General features: G+C 47.2%; 2 protein-coding genes across 2 annotated transcripts in view; one reads left to right on the top strand and one right to left on the bottom strand.

Annotated features, from left to right (window-relative positions):
* RIIAD1 (regulatory subunit of type II PKA R-subunit domain containing 1) overlaps nt 1-864 on the top strand; it is a 29,387-nt gene extending 28,523 nt beyond the window's left edge. Inside the window, exons 6-7 of the mRNA XM_053591573.1 lie at nt 315-419; nt 737-864. The gene's annotated coding sequence lies outside the window, so the exon portion shown is untranslated. The remainder of the gene's footprint in view (nt 1-314; nt 420-736) is intronic.
* A 6,535-nt stretch (nt 865-7,399) lies between these two features.
* MRPL9 (mitochondrial ribosomal protein L9) lies at nt 7,400-13,975 on the bottom strand. The gene is given in 8 exon segments (XM_053591574.1): nt 7,400-7,905; nt 7,907-7,926; nt 8,025-8,108; nt 8,624-8,725; nt 10,793-10,843; nt 12,077-12,201; nt 12,660-12,816; nt 12,953-13,975. Coding segments are annotated over 8 exon segments (1,008 nt in total). The 5' UTR covers nt 13,310-13,975; the 3' UTR covers nt 7,400-7,793.
* Nucleotides 13,976-17,350: the final 3,375 nt, after the last annotated feature.

Genomic DNA, 17,350 nt, shown 5'->3' on the forward strand with positions numbered 1-17,350 from the left:
TAACTTCAGGGAAGATTTTTTTTTTTGTAGAGACAGAGTTTCACTTTATTGCCCTCGGTAGAGTGCCGTGGCATCACACAGCTCACAGCAACCTCCAACTCCTGGGCTTAGGCGATTCTCCTGCCTCAGCCTCCCGAGTAGCTGGGACTACAGGCGCCCGCCACAACGCTCGGCTATTTTTTGTTGCTGTTTGGCCGGGGCTGGGTTTGAACCCGCCACCCTCGGTATATGGGGCTGGCGCCCTGCTCACTGAGCCACAGGCGCCGCCCAGGGAAGATTTTTTTAAATGTTCTTGTTTCCATGTTTCAATGCAGGACCTCCAGTTGATGGCTTTCCAGGACACAATGGATCAGACGGACAACCTGGTCCCCAGGGCCCGAAAGGCGAAAAAGGAGCAAATGGAAAAAGAGGAAAAATGGGTATTTGGCAGCTCTTTTAATTACTTTCCACGTTGTTTGTCTCCACAATTGCACGATGGACGGGCTAATGCAGCAAGTGGGGTGTTTCATCTCTGCAGGAAGGGCTGTTTTAACTCTTATCCAGAAGCTGAACTTGTGTTCTCGGGTGCCAAGGGCATTCTATTTGTTACAACCCTGATGAGTGTTTACGTCAGACTGGAGACGCTGTCTCCCTGGGAGCTGATGCTGCCCTCTGCTTACTCTGGTGCATTTGTATGTCTTATTTTGAGAAGTGTCTATTTAGGTCCTTTGCCTATTTTTATGTATTTTTTTTGTAGAGACAGAGTCTCACTTTACCGCCTTCGGTAGAGTACCATGATGTCACAGGACTCACAGCAACCTCCAGCTCTTGGGCTTCCGCAATTCTCCTGCCTCAGCCTCCCCAGCAGCTGGGACTACAGGCGCCCGCCACAACGCTCAGCTATTTTTTTGTTGCAGTTTGGCCGGGGCTGGGCTTAAACCCGCCATCCTCGGTATATGGGACCGGCGCCCTACTCACTGAACCACAGGCGCCGCCCTATTTTTATTTATTTATTTATTTATTTTTGTAGAGACAGTCTCACTCTATGGCCCTCAGTAGAGTGCCGTGAGGCCTCACACAGCTCACAGCAACCATCAACCTCCAACTCCTGGGCTTCAGCAATTCTCTTGCCTCAGCCTCCCGAGCAGCTGGGACTACAGGCGCCCGCCACAACGCCCAGCTATTTTTTGGTTGCAGTTTGGCAGGGGCCGGGTTTGAACCCATCACCCTCGGCATATGGGGCCGGCGCCCCACCAACTGAGCCACAGGCACCGCGGATTCATTGCGGGTACAACCAGGTTACCCTGATTGCATTTGTTAGGTAAAGTCCCTCTTACAATTGTGTCTTGCTCCCAAAAGGTGTGTCACACACTGGGACCCCACCCCCTCCCTCCTTCCCTCTCTCTGCTCTTTCTTTCCCCTCCCCCTCCCTCCATATCTCCTTTGCCTATTTTTAAATTGGGTTATTTGTTTTCTTGCTACTGAATTGTTTGTGTTCCTTATATGTTTTGGATATTAACTCCTTATCAGGTGTGGAGTTTGCAAATATTTTCTCCCGCTCAGTAGGTTGTCTTGTCTTTCTGCGGATTGTTTGCTGTGTAGAAACTTTTTAGCCTGATGTAATCCCATTTGTCTATTTTTGCTTTTTGGGTCACATCCAAGACAATCATTGCCCTGACCAATGGCATAAATCTTTCTTCATTTTCTTCTAGTAATTCCACAGCTTCGGGTTTTACATTTCAAAGGTATGTAAAACATTTGAGTCGATGTTTATATACAGTATGAGATAAAGGTCTAATTTCATTTCTTTTACACTCATAAGGATATGAAGCATATTTATAGTTTTTAAAATATTCTAATTCCACTATAACTGACATTTCTGAGACTGTTACTTTTGGTTCTGGATAACATTTTCCTATCTCTTTTTGTGGTAATTTTTAAGAGACAGTGTCTCACTATGTTGGCCAGGCTGGAAGCAGGTGTTTGTTTTTTTTCAAGACAGTCTCACTTTGTTGCCCTCAGAAGAGTCCCATGGCATCACAGCTCACAGCCTCTTGGGCTCAAGCAATTCTCTTGCCTCAGCCTCCCAAGTAGCTGGGACTACAGGCACTCTCCACAACGCCAAGCTATTTTTAGAGACAGGGTCTCTCTTTTGCTCAGGCTGGTCTTGAACCTGTGAGCTCAGGCAATCCACCCTCCTGGCCTCCCAAAGTGTTAGGATTACAGGCATGAGCCACCGTGCTCAGCCCAGGCAGGTATATTCGTGGGTGTGATCACATCATAGCCTCGATCTCCTGGGCTCAAGTGATCCTCCCACCTTATCCTCCCAAGTAGCTGGGAATACAGGCACATGCCACCACACCCAACTGTTTGATAATATTTAATTGAATGTTAGACATCGAAATTTTACTTTGTTTAGTGCTAGATTTTGTTGCATTTCTCTAATGAGTGTTGGGCTTGGTTCTAGCACCATTGTTATCAAATTGATCCTTTCAAGTCTTTATTGGAGTGTTCATGACTGAGTCCTTCTGAAGTCTGTCTGATGCTTCATGCATCACGCCATCTATTCATACAGGCTGTCAGGAACACAAATGAAATATTCCCAGTCTTATGTGAGCTCTGGGAGTGGTGTTTTTTGTTTTTAACTCCCAGACTTGTGAAATTTCACCTTACACATCTACATATCAGTATTCCAAATCCAGATCTCCAAAGCTATGCTATTCCCTTATCTCCAGTGTTCTGCTTCTCAATTTCTAGCCAACCCATCCTCTACCAATTCTGGTCTCTGATAACTGCTCCCACACTCAGTGAGACTGCTGCCTCCTCCTGGTTTCTCCTCCCCTCAGTGCTGATCACACTGCAGTGCAGGAGGCTCCTCTAAGCTGGGCGTTGAGCCAGACCATTGCTCACCCCATCTGTTTCCCTTTCCTCCAGTAAAGTTCTGCATTACCTGCCTTTCAGTGTCGATAAACATTGGCTTTATACTTGTTGATTGTGTGACGGCAATTTCTTTTCTTTTTTTTTTTTTTTTGTAGAGACAGAGTCTCACTGTACCGCCCTGAGGTAGAGTGCCGTGGCGTCACACGGCTCACAGCAACCTCTTAACTCTTGGGCTTATGCGATTCTCTCGCCTCAGCCTCCCGAGCAGCTGGGACTACAGGTGCCCGCCACAACGCCCGGCTATTTTTTGGTTGCAGTTTGGCCGGGGCTGGGTCCGAACCCGCCACCCTCAGCATATGGGGCCGGCGCCCTACTCACTAAGCCACAGGCGCCGCCCCCAGTGTGACGGCAATTTCTATAGCTGTAATTCCTTCATGGGTAGAAGTGGAAGTATTTTTTTTTTTTTGTAGAGACAGAGTCTCACTGTCACGCCCTCGGTAGAGTGCCGTGGCGTCACACGGCTCACAGCAACCTCCAGCTCTTGGGCTTACGCGATTCTCCTGCCTCAGCCTCCCGAGCAGCTGGGACTACAGGCGCCCGCCACAACGCCCGGCTATTTTGTTGTTGCAGTTTGGCCGGGGCTGGGCTTGAACCCACCACCCTCGGCATATGGGGCCGGCGCCCTACTCACTGAGCCACAGGCGCCGCCCGGAAGTCAAGTATTAAAGAGGCTACATCCCTGGGAGAAAGGATCCTGAACCAGTACGATAAAGGTGTAATAATTTCCGAGTCCTAACCCAAAGGGGCTTGTGACCTTTTTTTTTTTTTTTTTGTAGAGACAGAGTCTCACTGTACCGCCCTGGGGTAGAGTGCTGTGACGTCACACGGCTCACAGCAACCTCCAACTCTTGGGCTCACGCGATTCTCTTGCCTCAGCCTCCCAAGCAGCTGGGACTACAGGCGCCCGCCACAACGCACGGCTATTTTTTTGTTGCGGTTTGGCCGGGGCTGGGTTTGAACCCGCCACCCTCGGCATATGGGGCCGGCGCCCTACTCACTGAGCCACAGGCGCCGCCCATGTGACCTTTTATTTTCATAACAGATGTTGGAGAAAGAAGAAAATCCAAATATTTCAAGCATTGCTAGCCCAGTATCTAAAGCTCCATCACCGGCCCCTGTTAGGCTGGCAGTGTGGGGACCAGGTGACCAAGGTGTTCCAGGCCCACATCTGGCTTGCAGTGCGTCTGCTAGGTTTACAGACCCATCTGGAGGTTACTTCACCAGTCCTTAATGGACAGATGGAATGGATCTATTTCATAGTGGGCACTGGACTTTCGATCTGTGAGGTAGGAGATATCAGTAAGCAAAGCCATCTTAAAAGCCCCTGAAAGCTCCACCATTCTAGACCAACGTAATAAATTTAAAATGCCACATTAGTGCCCTTCATGAAGACCTCAATGCATGGGTGGTGGTCCCCATCACACTACCATTTAATTCACCAGTCTGGCACTGTTTTTTTTTTTTTTTTTTTTTTGTAGAGACAGAGTCTCACTTTATCGCCCTGGAGTACTGTGGCATCTTAGCTCACAGCAACCTCCAACTCCTGGGCTTAGGCAATTCTCTTGCCTCAGCCTCCCAAGTAGCTTTGTTGCAGTTTGGCCAGGGCTGGGTTTGAACCCGCCACCCTCAGTATATGGGGCCGGGGCCCTACCCACTGAGCACAGGTGCCGCCCCAGTCTGGCTCTGTTAAAACCAGACAGATGCCCTGGAGAATGACAGTGGATTACTTCAGCCTCAGTCAGCAGGTAATATTGACTCTATGTACTGTCCCAAATGTGGTATCTTTGCTGGGGAAGATTTAACACAGCCTCGGGTACAGGGTATGGTTTGATCTAAACGATGCATCCCCCAACTCTCTATAAAAAAGGAAAATAACATTTGCTCTCACGACTGAGGTGTGCAGTCACGTACATTTACAGTTTTGCCCCTGGACCATGTAAATGCTTCTCACCTCCATCACAGTATAGTCTGAAGGGAGCGGGGTCATCTGTACATTTCATAGGACATCACATTATTATATGGGTGGCATCATGGTAATTACATAGGATTAGCAAGTAATGATAAGTACACCGGAGACTTTGGTAGGACAGATGTTCAAGTGGCAGTGTACAAACCCCACAAATATCCAAGATCTTGCCATAACAGTGAAGATTTTAGAAACCCAGTGGTCTGTAGACCCCAAAGAGGTTTACCGGGCATTGGTCTCACCAAGGGAGCACAATGCCCAGTAAACCTCTTTGGGGTCTACAGACAGCATATTCACACCAGGGAATATCGCTCTGACCCATTATCAGGTGACACAAAAGGCTGCCAACACTGAGTGGGGCCCGAGCAGGAAAAGGCTGTAGCAGGTCAAGGCTGTGGAACAGCGTCCCTGCTGCTTGTCCACAAGACACCATATTCTGGTGACAGAACAGCACACTGTTTGCAGCAAGTTCCAACAGAAGTCACATATAGACTCCCTCGAACTCTGGCATGCTAAGCCCTAGTTGAGATGACACATGATTTATTACAACCTGGGTTCCCTCATACCACAAGTCATAAGGCTGGGTCCACTAGTGATCCTTCGTATGATGAAATGCACGTTCCATTTCATCACATGAATTGGGCACAAGTAGGGCTGCAAGGCAACAGCAAGCTGCACAGGCAGGTGACCAGACTCTGTCACACACCTCCGGTGTTTCTTCCTCAGCTTTTTTTTTTTGTAGCGACAGAGTTTCACTTTATCGCCCTCAATAGAATGCTGTGGCGTCACACAGCTCACAACAACCTCCAACTCCTGGATTTAGGTGATTCTCTTGCCTCAGCCTCTAGAGTAGCTGGGACTACAGGTACCTGCCACAGCACCTGGCTATTTTTTTGTTGCAGTTTGGCAGGGGCCGGGTTTGAACCTGCCACCCTCAGTATATGGGGCTGGCGCCCTACTCACTGAGCCACAGGCACCGCCCTCTTCCCCAATTTTTTATCTACAGTGCCACATGGATTGGAGGAATCCCTCAAGACCAAGTGACAGAAATGGGAAAAGGATGAACCTGGTTAATGTATGGGTTGTCTCAGTAGGTGGAAGCTGAATAGACAACTTAAGAGATGGGCTATTGGGCAGTGCCTGTGGTTCAGTGGGTAGGGTGCCTGCCCCATGGCACCAAGAGTGGTGGGTTCGAACCTGGCCCCGGCCAAACTGCAACAAAAAAAAAAATAGCCGGGCATTGTGGCGGGCACCTGTAGTCCCAGCTACTCGGGAGGCTGAGGCAAGAGAATCAGCTAAGCCCAGGAGTTGGAGGTTGCTGTGAGTGATGATGCCATGGCACTCTACCAAGGGAAACAAAGTGAGACTTTGTCTCTTAAAAAAAAAAAAAAAAAAAACAACAGAGATGGGCTATTCACTTGCCGGATGTAGTGGCTCACACCTATAATCCTAGTACTCTGGGAGGCTAAAGGGAGGACTGCTTGAGGAAGGAGTTTGAGACCAGCATGAGCAAGAGCAAGACCCCATCTCTACTAAAAAATAGAAAAAATTAGGGCAGCGCCTGTGGCTCAGTGAGTAGGGTGCCGGCCCCATATACCAAGGGTTATGGGTTCAAACCCAGCCCTGGCCAAACTGCAACAAAAAAATAGCTGGGCATTGTGGGGTGCCTGTAGTCCCAGCTGCTCAGGAGGCTGAGGCAGGAGAATCACCTAAACCCAGGAGTTGGAGGTTGCTGTGAGCTGTGATGCCACAGCACTCTACTGAGGGTGACAAAGTGAGACTCTGTCTCTAAAAAAAAAGAAAAAATTAGCCAGCTACTAAAAAAATAGAAAAAATTAGCTACACGTGTGCCAGGTGTCTCTAGTCCCAGCTACTCAGGAGATTGAGGCAGGAGAATCCCCAGGAGTTTTTTTTTTTTGACACAGAATCTATGTCACCCTTGGTAGAGTGCTGTGGAGTCATAGTTCACAGAAACATCCAACTCTTGGGCTTGAGCGATTCTCTTGCCTCAGGGGTACTTGAGCGACCCTGGCACAATCCAACTGAAAATGGAATTCTGAACATTTACACTTCCCTTATCTCCCATCAAGACATCTACTCCAAGATTACCTCATGACTATCTCCACATCTTAACCTTGTTCTGGAAGTCAGGGTATCTATCTTCTTGTTCAGAATTTCAGGAGCCGTTTCAGGAAACGATACAGAAGTTCCCTTTTTAAGCTTCTTTCATCCCAGCTCCATTTTCTCCAACAGTTACCCTGAAGATCTCCCTTAGAGAAATAGAATCCATTGTGCTTATTCACATTGACAATTTTATCAGTGTATCTAGTGAGAGTAAGTTTTAAGACCAAAGACACACACAGCTTGTTCAGAGCAATCTCACAAAACAGTGGGATGTAGCGTGCTCATGTTTTCTCCTCTTCTCTCCCTTTAAGCAACAGACTTCAGCTACTCAAGAGAACTTCCCACTTGGATGTCTTGTCCCCAGTCTACTTAAGACCAGTAAACATCACCTAAAAAGAATGCAACCTTTTTATTTCTGCCTGAGATACAATGCTCATTTTGGATGACTGAGAGTAAATCAAGTACTAAAGACAATGGGCACCTCTTCTGTTTGTTCCAGTGAACTGCCATGGAGGAAGAAGCCAAACAGGACCTGGGCTGTTGCAGTCCACTGACATCTAGCTTATCCAATCTACAGCCTGGTACCTCTTGAGCAAGACCACCCCAATGAGGCTGGATGTCGTGTAAGTTAAAGATAAAGATGACAAATAGAATTCAACATGTTCATGTAGTTCAGTCTGATGTCTTTACACGTTCTCTAAAATTCCATATTTGATGAGAGCTGGGAGTGAGACCAGAGCCTGTTTTTGTTCCACTGCTTTGATGCCTTGGAGGGACAGTAGGATCAGCTCACCTTGGAGCTGGTGGGTCCCATGCCCTTGGCAGCTTGCTGAGCCAACCAGTACTTGTATTTTTTGGTCTTGGGCTTCTCAAAGTTCACCACAGACATAGGTACTCACAGTGTCAAGCCCGTTTACCTGTACACAAAACAGGAATCTTCAGAGATCAGTCAGGCAGAAAAGAGCTAATCCCAGCTTTTCACCCAATCAGAAAAAGAAGAATGTGGAATACTCACAGTCACTTCACACCAGTGCTCGCCCCACTGCATGATAGGCTTTTCCAGTAACTTTAATGTACATGGGGCAACCACCACACCAAGCTGCAAAAAAAAATCACAGCTGAAATGAACTGTTTCCTCGAGTACCATTCTAAGTAACTTCATAAAGTGGGTTCTAGAATTTCCTGTATAGGGATGAATAAAACTGGAGAGTCTACTCTGGCTGATCCCATGAGAGGGCACAGATCTTCACAGATAGTGGGGAAACTCAGTCCTCCTTTCTCAGAAAGGGAGCTTGATTCACAAAGAGAAACCGCTTGAGAATCACTTCAGCTGCAAAAGTAGCAATTCTCCAGCAAGTCACAAATCCCCCAGCTTTCCCTTGGTAGGAAATAGTGGAAACCATCATCACCTTTTCATATCAGTCTTTAAATTCTGTGTGACCATTGTTAGTCTGTAGCCATTTCCCTTCCATACCCCTGAAAACCAATCCAGAATACTTTCCTTAACTTCAGCTGGATGACCACATCCTTTCCTAAGAAAGGGGTCGATCTTGGGTCTACTTTCCAGAGGTAGCTTCCAATCTCAGGGGTATACTGATTTAGGGGAACACTCACATTCTTGAAAAAGTGGTGGGCAACTATTTCAGGGTTCAGCTCCCATTTGACATTGTTCTTCATTCCCACCTTGAGGTGACAGCTTCTTAGAAATTTCACCATCTGAAATTTTAAGTAGGGACTGAACTTGAATTGGAATTGGGAATCAAGAGAGAGGAAACATGTTAGCAAGAGTCATAAGGTCTGAGAGCTCAGGAGAAAAGGGGCTTTCTGCTTTACAGCCAAGATAGATGAGAAGATCAGAGGGGAAGACAGAACATTCTTGTCTTGAGCAAACAGAAATGAATCTTACACTTTTTAGTGGTCCTGAGAATGCAGCAGACAGCTGCAGAAAAGCTCCACTTTCAAAGATAAGAAAGAACTAAGCAGATGTAACCTTGAAAGAGACTGCTGTGGGAGCTGGGACGCCAGGCCGCCGGCTCCAGCCCTAGAAACTGCCAGGACATGGACCAAGCTACAAGGTACCTGCTTGTTCGTGGAAAGGCTTCCCCTAAATGCCAGGGAGCCCACTGTCTCAGCCTGGTTAGACTTCCCATCTGGTGGAGCCTGTTGTCTCAGTCTGGTTCAGGTTAGAGGCGCCGGAGCGCCTCAAAGGTGCAGCAGTCTTAATAGGAGTAGCCTTGACTAAGTTCGCCCGGGCTATTTATAGAAGTGATACACCACAGGTGTGGAGACTGCCAAGCAACAATGTCTGTGTTCTCATCTTGTGCTCGCATGCTTTTTAGCGAGAGACCAATCCTTTCCCCATTCCCTTATTACCAAGGCGTTCCTTTTCAGGTGTTTATTATTTATCACACTACAGACTGTGATAAATAATAGCACCCTGGTTTCTTGAGAAATATAATCATTAAACTCTTTGTGATTTTTTTGACTGCTAGCTAAAAACTTTTCCCATGACCTAAACATCTGAAACTACAACCCTGTAACTGTAAATGAGCTAAGAATTGTACAAAAGAGCTTTGTGAGAATAGAAGTCAGTGTTTTACACCTTCAGGCACCTGAGTTCTGGCTGGCAATAAAATTCCTTCACCTATGTCTGTTGCTTTCAATTTGCCGGTCCTGCAACAGTCTCAAGACTAATGTCGTTAAAAGATATTTTGGCAATATGTTGTAGGGAGATGTCACCTACCTTGCTGTTTCCTAAGCAAGGAGAAATAGGGTATGTCAAAGTTAGGATCACAATAGGGGTCTCACTATTATATCTCAATAGACTGTTTTAACTCACCATCTCCAGCCCTTCAACTCTACCCATACCCCACTAATGGTTCCTCCCTGTGTACAGAATGAAGGATAAATTCATTAGCTGAGAATTCAAGATGTTACAAATCTCACACCAATCCCCTTTCCAGCCAATGTATACTACCTAATCCTCTGCTTTCGCTAGATAGTGCATTTTCTATGTTAAAACATGCTTGAAATTTTTACTTATACCTTTCCTTAAGAACATTTTCCCCACCCTCCTGACCTATCCCAAACCTAATCCCATGAGGCCTAATTTAATTATGTGTGAAAGAAAGCCCTCCCCAATCACCCAAAACCCATCACAGTCCCTGGCACTCTTACAATTTACCCTCATAAGTTTACTGATCACTTTCTCATATATCTATGTTCTCTCTAATTTGTCTGTAAATATTCTCGAAGGCACAGCCCTATCTCAAACTTTTTTTTTAAGACAGAGTTTCACTTTGTTGCCCTCCATAGAGTGCCATGGTGCTTAGCTCACAGCAACCTCAAATTCTTGGGCTCAAGTTATTCTCTTGCCTCAGCCTCTCAAGTAGCTGGGCTACAGGCACCTGCCACAACACCGGGCTATTTTTAGAGATGGGGTTTTGCTCTGGCCTAGGCTGGTCTCAAACCTGCCTGGGCCCCCAGAGTGCTGGGATTACAGACATGAACCAATGCACCCAGCAATTTCAAACTTTTCTATGTGTTGAGTCCCGTGATTCCCAGACTGGGGCCTCCTTCAATGTACCAGGGCACCTCACTGAACATGTCAGGATTCTCAATAAGTCTCCATACCAGTTGTGTAGGGCAGCCACAACACTGCCCCTTTCTCACATCTTTGTGTCTACAATCAGAAAACTTCCAGGAACTCACAGAGATGCTAAGGAAGTAGTCAGTAATTCCTATAAGTACCAATAAATAAAGACATTCCCTATGTCTACTCACCGCCTCACCTGCCTTGGTCTGGATCTTCTGTAATTTTCCTTCTTGTCTCAGCTGAATAGAAAGTTAAAAGATGAAAATAAGTATAAGGGCTTGGTGCCCGTAGCTCAGTGGGTAGGGCACCAGCAACATACACCAGGACTGGTGGGTTCAAACCCAGCCCAGACCTGCCAAACAATGACAACTACAACAAAAAATAGCCAAACATTGTGGCCTGTAGTCCCAGCTACTTGGGAGGCTGAGGCAAGAGAATCACTTGAGCCCAAGAGTTAGAGTACCACGGTACTCTCCTGAGGGTGACATAGACTCTGTTTCAAAAAAACGAAAAGAAGGGCGGCGCCTGTGGCTCAGTGAGTAGGGCACCGGCCCCATATGCCGAGGGTGGCGAGTTCAAACTCAGCCCCGGCCAAACTGCAACAAAAAAAAAAATAGCTGAGCGCCTGTAGTCCCAGCTGCTCGGGAGGCTGAGGCAAGAGAATTGCGTAAGCCCAAGAGTTAGAGGTTGCTGTGAGCCGTGTGACACCATGGCACTCTACCCAAGGGCGGTACAGTGAGACTCTGTCTTTACAAAAAAAAAAAACGAAAAGAAGTATAAGGAAAAAGAGTTCATGTTAAGTAGTATCAGACTTTTTTTTTTCTGAGACAGAGCCTCAAGCTGTCACCCTGGGTAGAGTGCCATGGCATCACAGCTCACAGCAACCTCCAACTCCTGGGCTCAAGCAATTCTCCTGCCTCCTCCTCCCAAGTAGCTGAGACTACAGGCGCCTGCCACAACGCCCGGCTATTTTTTGGTTGCAGCCATCACTGTTGTTTGGCGGGCCGGGCTGGATTCGAACTGCCAGCTCAGGTGTATGTGGCTGGCACCTTAGCTGCTTGAGCCACAGGCACCAAGCAGTAGTATCAGACTCTTAATGTGCTGAGCATCAGCTGAGCTTCTGGATTCCTGTTCTTATAGTTCCTATTTTCTTTTCTTTCTTTTTTGAGACAGAATCTTATTATGTTGCCCGTGGTAGAGTGCCATGCGTCACAGCTCACAGCAACCTCACACTCTTGAGCTTAAGCAATTCTCTTGCCTCAGCCTCCCAAGTAACTGGGATTACAGGTGCTGGCCACAACACCCGACTATTTTTTGTTGCCATTATCATTGTTTAGCTGGCCCTGGTGTATGTGGCTGGCATTGAGCCATTCTACTTTATTCTCAAATTAAATATCAAATGGAAAAACGTTGGCAAAGGAAATCTTAAAGTTTTATTCCTCCAAGTTACTCTGCCCTTCCGTTAAGCTCACCAATTTCTCCTCTTCAAACAGCTTCTTGTTTTCAGGGGATGCATATACAGCTAGTCCCTGAGGAAGGAGGCGATTACGACCCACAGATTTCTTCCCTGAGACCAGGTCACCCCGGACTCCAAGTTCTGCCCAAAAGAAAAGATGATCAAAGCAAGAAGCACTTATTTTCTCACAGTGTTTATTCTTATGTTAATTCATATTCAACAGGAACACTTAGTTTCTTTAAGACTTGATGTAGAAATTTAGCATTCCCTACATGGGAGTGAGGAGTTGTCCGTTCAGAAGATTTCAGTATCTGTGGCACAAACTGGCAGATCTCTTTCCCCACACATTGTTAACGGTGTTCCTGCCTCCATGTCTTAACCTTGCATGCCAGAGCCCAGTATCACAATCGCAGTACTTTTAAGGCTTCCTCTTTTTATACAGGGCATCCATAAAGTTCGTGTGCAATTTGTTGCTTTATGGACACCCTGTACAAACAGCTCACTATTTCCAAAGTATAAAAAGCAAAGAACTGACGAAGGGCAGGAAAAAGTTGATGCGGAAGAGAACCAACCCGAGAAGTAGCTCGGCGGGGCCTTACCCTCCACAGACTGCGTAAGGATGAGCTCCAGGTTTTCTTTGGGTCGATGTTTAGTGTCCTCCACTAACTTATAGACGCGGTGTCGCCGGTGCAAGCGCGGCTTTCGGCCCTCTCCAGCCAGCGGCACCTTCCACCAGCGCTCCACGATGACCGTGCCCTGGCGGCCAGAAAGGTGAGGTTAAGCACAGGGCACACCCGCTCCCGCCACCCCCAGACCTGGCCACTCCAGTCTGGATTCAGGGCACTCCCAGAAACGAACGTCGGGCGTAACAGCCCCATAAGCCAAAACCAACCCTCCCCCAGTTTTGAGAGAGGCTGAAGTCGCGCTGCGGGCCGGGGGTGCCCACTTCCAGTCGCGGCCGGAGCAGCTCCCGGACTCTGTCTCGTCGCAGCAGCTCAGCGCCCGCCCACAGGAGAGCTCGGCCTGCCGGAGCGACCACGGCCGCCGCCATGTTCCCGCGCACAGCGGGAGACCCGAGGAAGGACCCCGGCGTCCGGCGGCAGGAAAGGCCCCCAGGCCTGCCCGCGGCGCGCCCCAGCCGGCGCGGCTTTGGTCTGGGCAGAGCTGGGCGGCGCGGCGGCGGCTTCACGGCGTCGCTGGCGTCGCCGCACCACAGGAGAGCCCAGACAGACGCTTCCCGCTCCCTCATTTCACGTTTTCCTCACTACTCTCGCGCTGGGGGGAGGGGCAGGGAAAGGGACGCCCATAATTATTGACTGATTATGGAGTGCGTGTTAGGTGGACCGACGCTTGTATCTTCCTTTCCTTTTTTTTTTTTTTCTTTCTTTTTTTATTTGAGACAGAGTCTCATTTTGTCGCCCTGGGTAGAGCGCTGTGGCGTCACAGCTCACAGCAACCTCCAGCTCCTGGGCTTTAGCGATTCTCTTGCCTCAGCCTCCCAGGGTACTGGGACTACAGGCGCCCGCCACAACGCCCGGCTATTTTTGGAGACGGGGTGTCGCTCTGGCTCAGGCTGGTCTCGAATCTGTGACCTCAGGCGATCCACCGGCCTCGGCCTCCCAGGGCGTTGGGATTGCAGGCGCTAGCCGCCGGGCCTGCTGACGCTTGTATCTAATTTGATTTTTTCTTTCTCTTAATTTTATCTTTAAGGTGGGGGCTTTGATTTTTCTATGGTTGTCTGAGGTAATTTTTAATTCGGACATTCTGTAACAGGATACTGAAGGAGGAAGAATGCTGCTTTCATTTTTCTTTGGTTCAAATCTACCTAAAAGAGGTAGAAATGTTAACGGAATTTCTTTTTTCAGTAGGTCCTTGTTCTCAGGGATTCAAAGAATGAACCCACAGACCACAGATAAGTGGTAAGATAAGATTTTTATTAGACAGAAAGGAATACAAAAAGAGTAAATAGCACCAGAGCTTCTGGACAGAAGGAAAGACCCAAGTGGGGAGTCTCTATGTGTGCTCTTAGTCTAGGGGTATTAGGTCTTGAGATTTACACTTGGCCAGGATTTGGCAAATGGAAACACATTTTCAACATTATTGAGTGTAATCCGCAAGCGGATGAATGTAGTATCTCTAGGTTAGGGGAAAAGGTCAGGGTGTTCCCTTCATGAAATTGCCCAGACCTAGGAAAACTGGGGTCCCCTGTTCAGCCTTGAATGGGAGAGCCCTGTATCAATCTCACTCTGAGTAGAAATTCTAACTGCTGTTACCGAGCAAGGACGTCTAGATCTAACTGCTTCCTGCTGAATTGAGTGATGACAGGAGGAGACAGTTAGGGTTTCTCCTGAGGGAGGGTGATCCAGGGGTCTGCAATAGAATGGGCCTTGGACCATCTTTACTGTTAGGGGCCTGATGACATCATTTCTGAAAGACTCATCTATTAAAAGGCAAGGGTAGAACAGTGAGAGGAGGGGCTATTGGCATCAGGTTGGAAATGACAAAAGTCAGTGATTTCTTTTTTTTTTTTTTACCATTTTTTTTTTTTTTTTTTTTTTTTGGTAGAGACAGAGTCTCACTGTACCGCCCTCGGGTAGAGTGCCGTGGCGTCACACCGCTCACAGCAACCTCTTAACTCTTGGGCTTACGCGATTCTCTTGCCTCAGCCTCCTGAGCAGCTGGGACTACAGGCGCCCGCCACAACGCCCGGCTATTTTTTGGTTGCAGTTTGGCCGGGGCTGGGTTTGAACCCGCCACCCTCGGCATATGGGGCTGGCGCCCTACTCGCTGAGCCACAGGCGCCGCCCAAAAGTCAGTGATTTCTAAAGAAAACTATATCAACACTTTCCTTGCTTGTTTCTAAATAATAACTTCAGCTTTTCTTGAGGCTTACAAGCGTAGGTGGACTGTGGTTGATTCTCTTCTTGGTCTGCTTCTGTAGGTGGGTTCCAGGATTTTACTTGTGAGTGATATATCCAGCAATCTATTTCCGTAACTTTAACAGCTGTAGAAGAAGGCAAGATGACAGGAAAGGGACCCTCCCAACTTGGGGTTAGGGAAGGTGAATGGGTGGGAAGAGTTTTTATCATAACTAGATCTCCAGGAGAGAAAAGTTCTTTTAGTGTTAAATGTGAAAATGTAGTTGGGAGGTTTTTAAGGATTTGTTAAAATTTAGCTAAAGAAGTAATATGTTTTACTTATTTGGTAGTGACTTGATTTAATAATAAGTCATTAGTTAAAAGGCCCTCCATAATAACTCAAATGGGCTACAACTAAGTCTCTGAGGTAAATTTCTTTCTTTCTTTTTTCTTTTTTTAATGTAGCAAATTGTGTACCTTTGTGCATTTTATTGCATATCAAGTTTCCCCGAATAAGCTGTTTTTGTTTATTTATTTTGTTGTTGTTGTTGCAGTTTGGCTGGGGCCAGGTTTGAACCTGCCACTCTCGGCATATGTGGCCGGTGCCCTGCCCACTGAGCCACAGGCGCCGCCCAATTTCTTTCTTTATTTTTAGAGACAGACTCTTACATTGTCACCCTCCGTAGAGTGTGGTGGCGTCACAACTCGCAGCAACCTCCAGCTCTTGGGCTTAGGCGATTCTCTTGCCTCAGCCTCCTGAGCAGCTGGGACTATAGGCGCCTGCCACAATGCCCGGCTATAAATTTCTTATTCTGAGGAGAACAATGGAAAGTAATTTAGTACAAGGGAATTGAGTCTCTGGAGTTAGTTTTCGTAACTGTCTTTTGATTTTATCATTCATTTTTTCCACCTTTCCAGAGGATTGGAGCCTTTAAGAACAGTGTAGATGATACGATATATTATGCTCAGGGCTTTAGATATTCCCTGTGTAATAGCTGCTTTGAAGGCCGGCCCATTATCACTTTGCAAACTTCAAGGGAGTCCAACCAGGGAATAATCTCATGTACTAAAGCCTTTACAACTTCCTGAGCCTTTTCTGTCCTGCAAGGGAATGCTTCAACCCAATTGGTAAAAGTATTTACAAATAGCAGTAAATATTGTACACCGTGTACCTTAGGGAGATGAGTGAGATCAATTTGCCAATCTTCACCTGGATATTTACCTTGTTTTGTATACCTGGGGGAGCTAGATGGTGATTTAAAGGATTGTTTCTCTGACATACATCACAAGTCCTTATCATCTGTTTTATGGTTCCCATTCTAGAGTGACCAGGCACTCCTTTTGTGCATTTTTAATTCAAGAATAGAGTGGTCTAGTTATTTCACTATACCAGAAATTCAGTCTGCAAAAGCCTGTAATTCCTAAGCAGCCTCGAAGCTGACAGTTTGAGGTTTAGGGTGACCTAATATTGGTTCTATTCTTTCCTTACCCAAAGCTCTTTCCCTGTGAAAGTTGGAGACCCAAATAGTTCACTTCAGGTACGCATAATTGGGCTTTAGCCTTGGAAACTTTGTACCCACAATCAGCTAGAAAGTTTTTATTTTTACTTTTATTTTTTAGAGACAGAGTCTCACTTTGTCGCCCCTGGTAGGGTGCCATGGAGTCACAGATCACAGCAACCTCCAGCTCTTGGGCTTAGGCGATTCTGTAGCCTCAGCCTCCCGAGTAGCTGGGACTACAGGCTCCTGCCACAATGCCCGGCTATTTTTTGTTACAGTTTGTCCAGGATTGTGTCCAGGCTTGCCAGGAGAATGTCTTGTTCTCAGTAATTCCTCAGATGAGTTATGATATTGGTGGCTGTTGTAGTAAGTATGATGTTTAATCCTGTCGAATCCTCGGATTCGAACTTGACACCCTCGGTATATGGGGCCAGTGCCCTATTCACTGAGCCACAGGTGCCACCCTCAGCTAGAAAGTTTAATAGATCTTGGGTAGCTTTGTGGCATTCCTTGCATATCTGGTGCTCCCAAAAGAATGTCCTTAATATACTGAATAAGAGTTGCTGTGGGGGGCGGCACCTGTGGCTCAGTTGGTAAGGCGCCGGCCCCATATACGGAGGGTGGCGGGTTCAAGCCCGGCCCCAGCCAAACTGCAACCAAAAAATAACTGGGCGTTGTGGCGGGCGCCTGTAGTCCCAGCTACTCGGGAGGCTGAGGCAAGAGAATCGCTTGGGCCCAGGCGTTGGAGGTTGCTGTGAGCTGTGTGAGGCCATGGCACTCTACCGAGGGCCATAAAGTGAGACTCTGTCTCTACAAAAAAAAAAAAAAAAAGAAAATCAACTAAAAGAGTTGCTGTGGGATTGGAGAAACGACTCAAGTCTTGGGCTAAGGCTTGTCCAAACAAGTGAGGGCTGTCCCTAAATCCCTGAGGTA

The sequence above is a fragment of the Nycticebus coucang genome, chromosome 5 (genome assembly GCF_027406575.1).
Source record: "Nycticebus coucang isolate mNycCou1 chromosome 5, mNycCou1.pri, whole genome shotgun sequence".
Taxonomy (NCBI): Eukaryota; Metazoa; Chordata; class Mammalia; order Primates; family Lorisidae; genus Nycticebus; species Nycticebus coucang.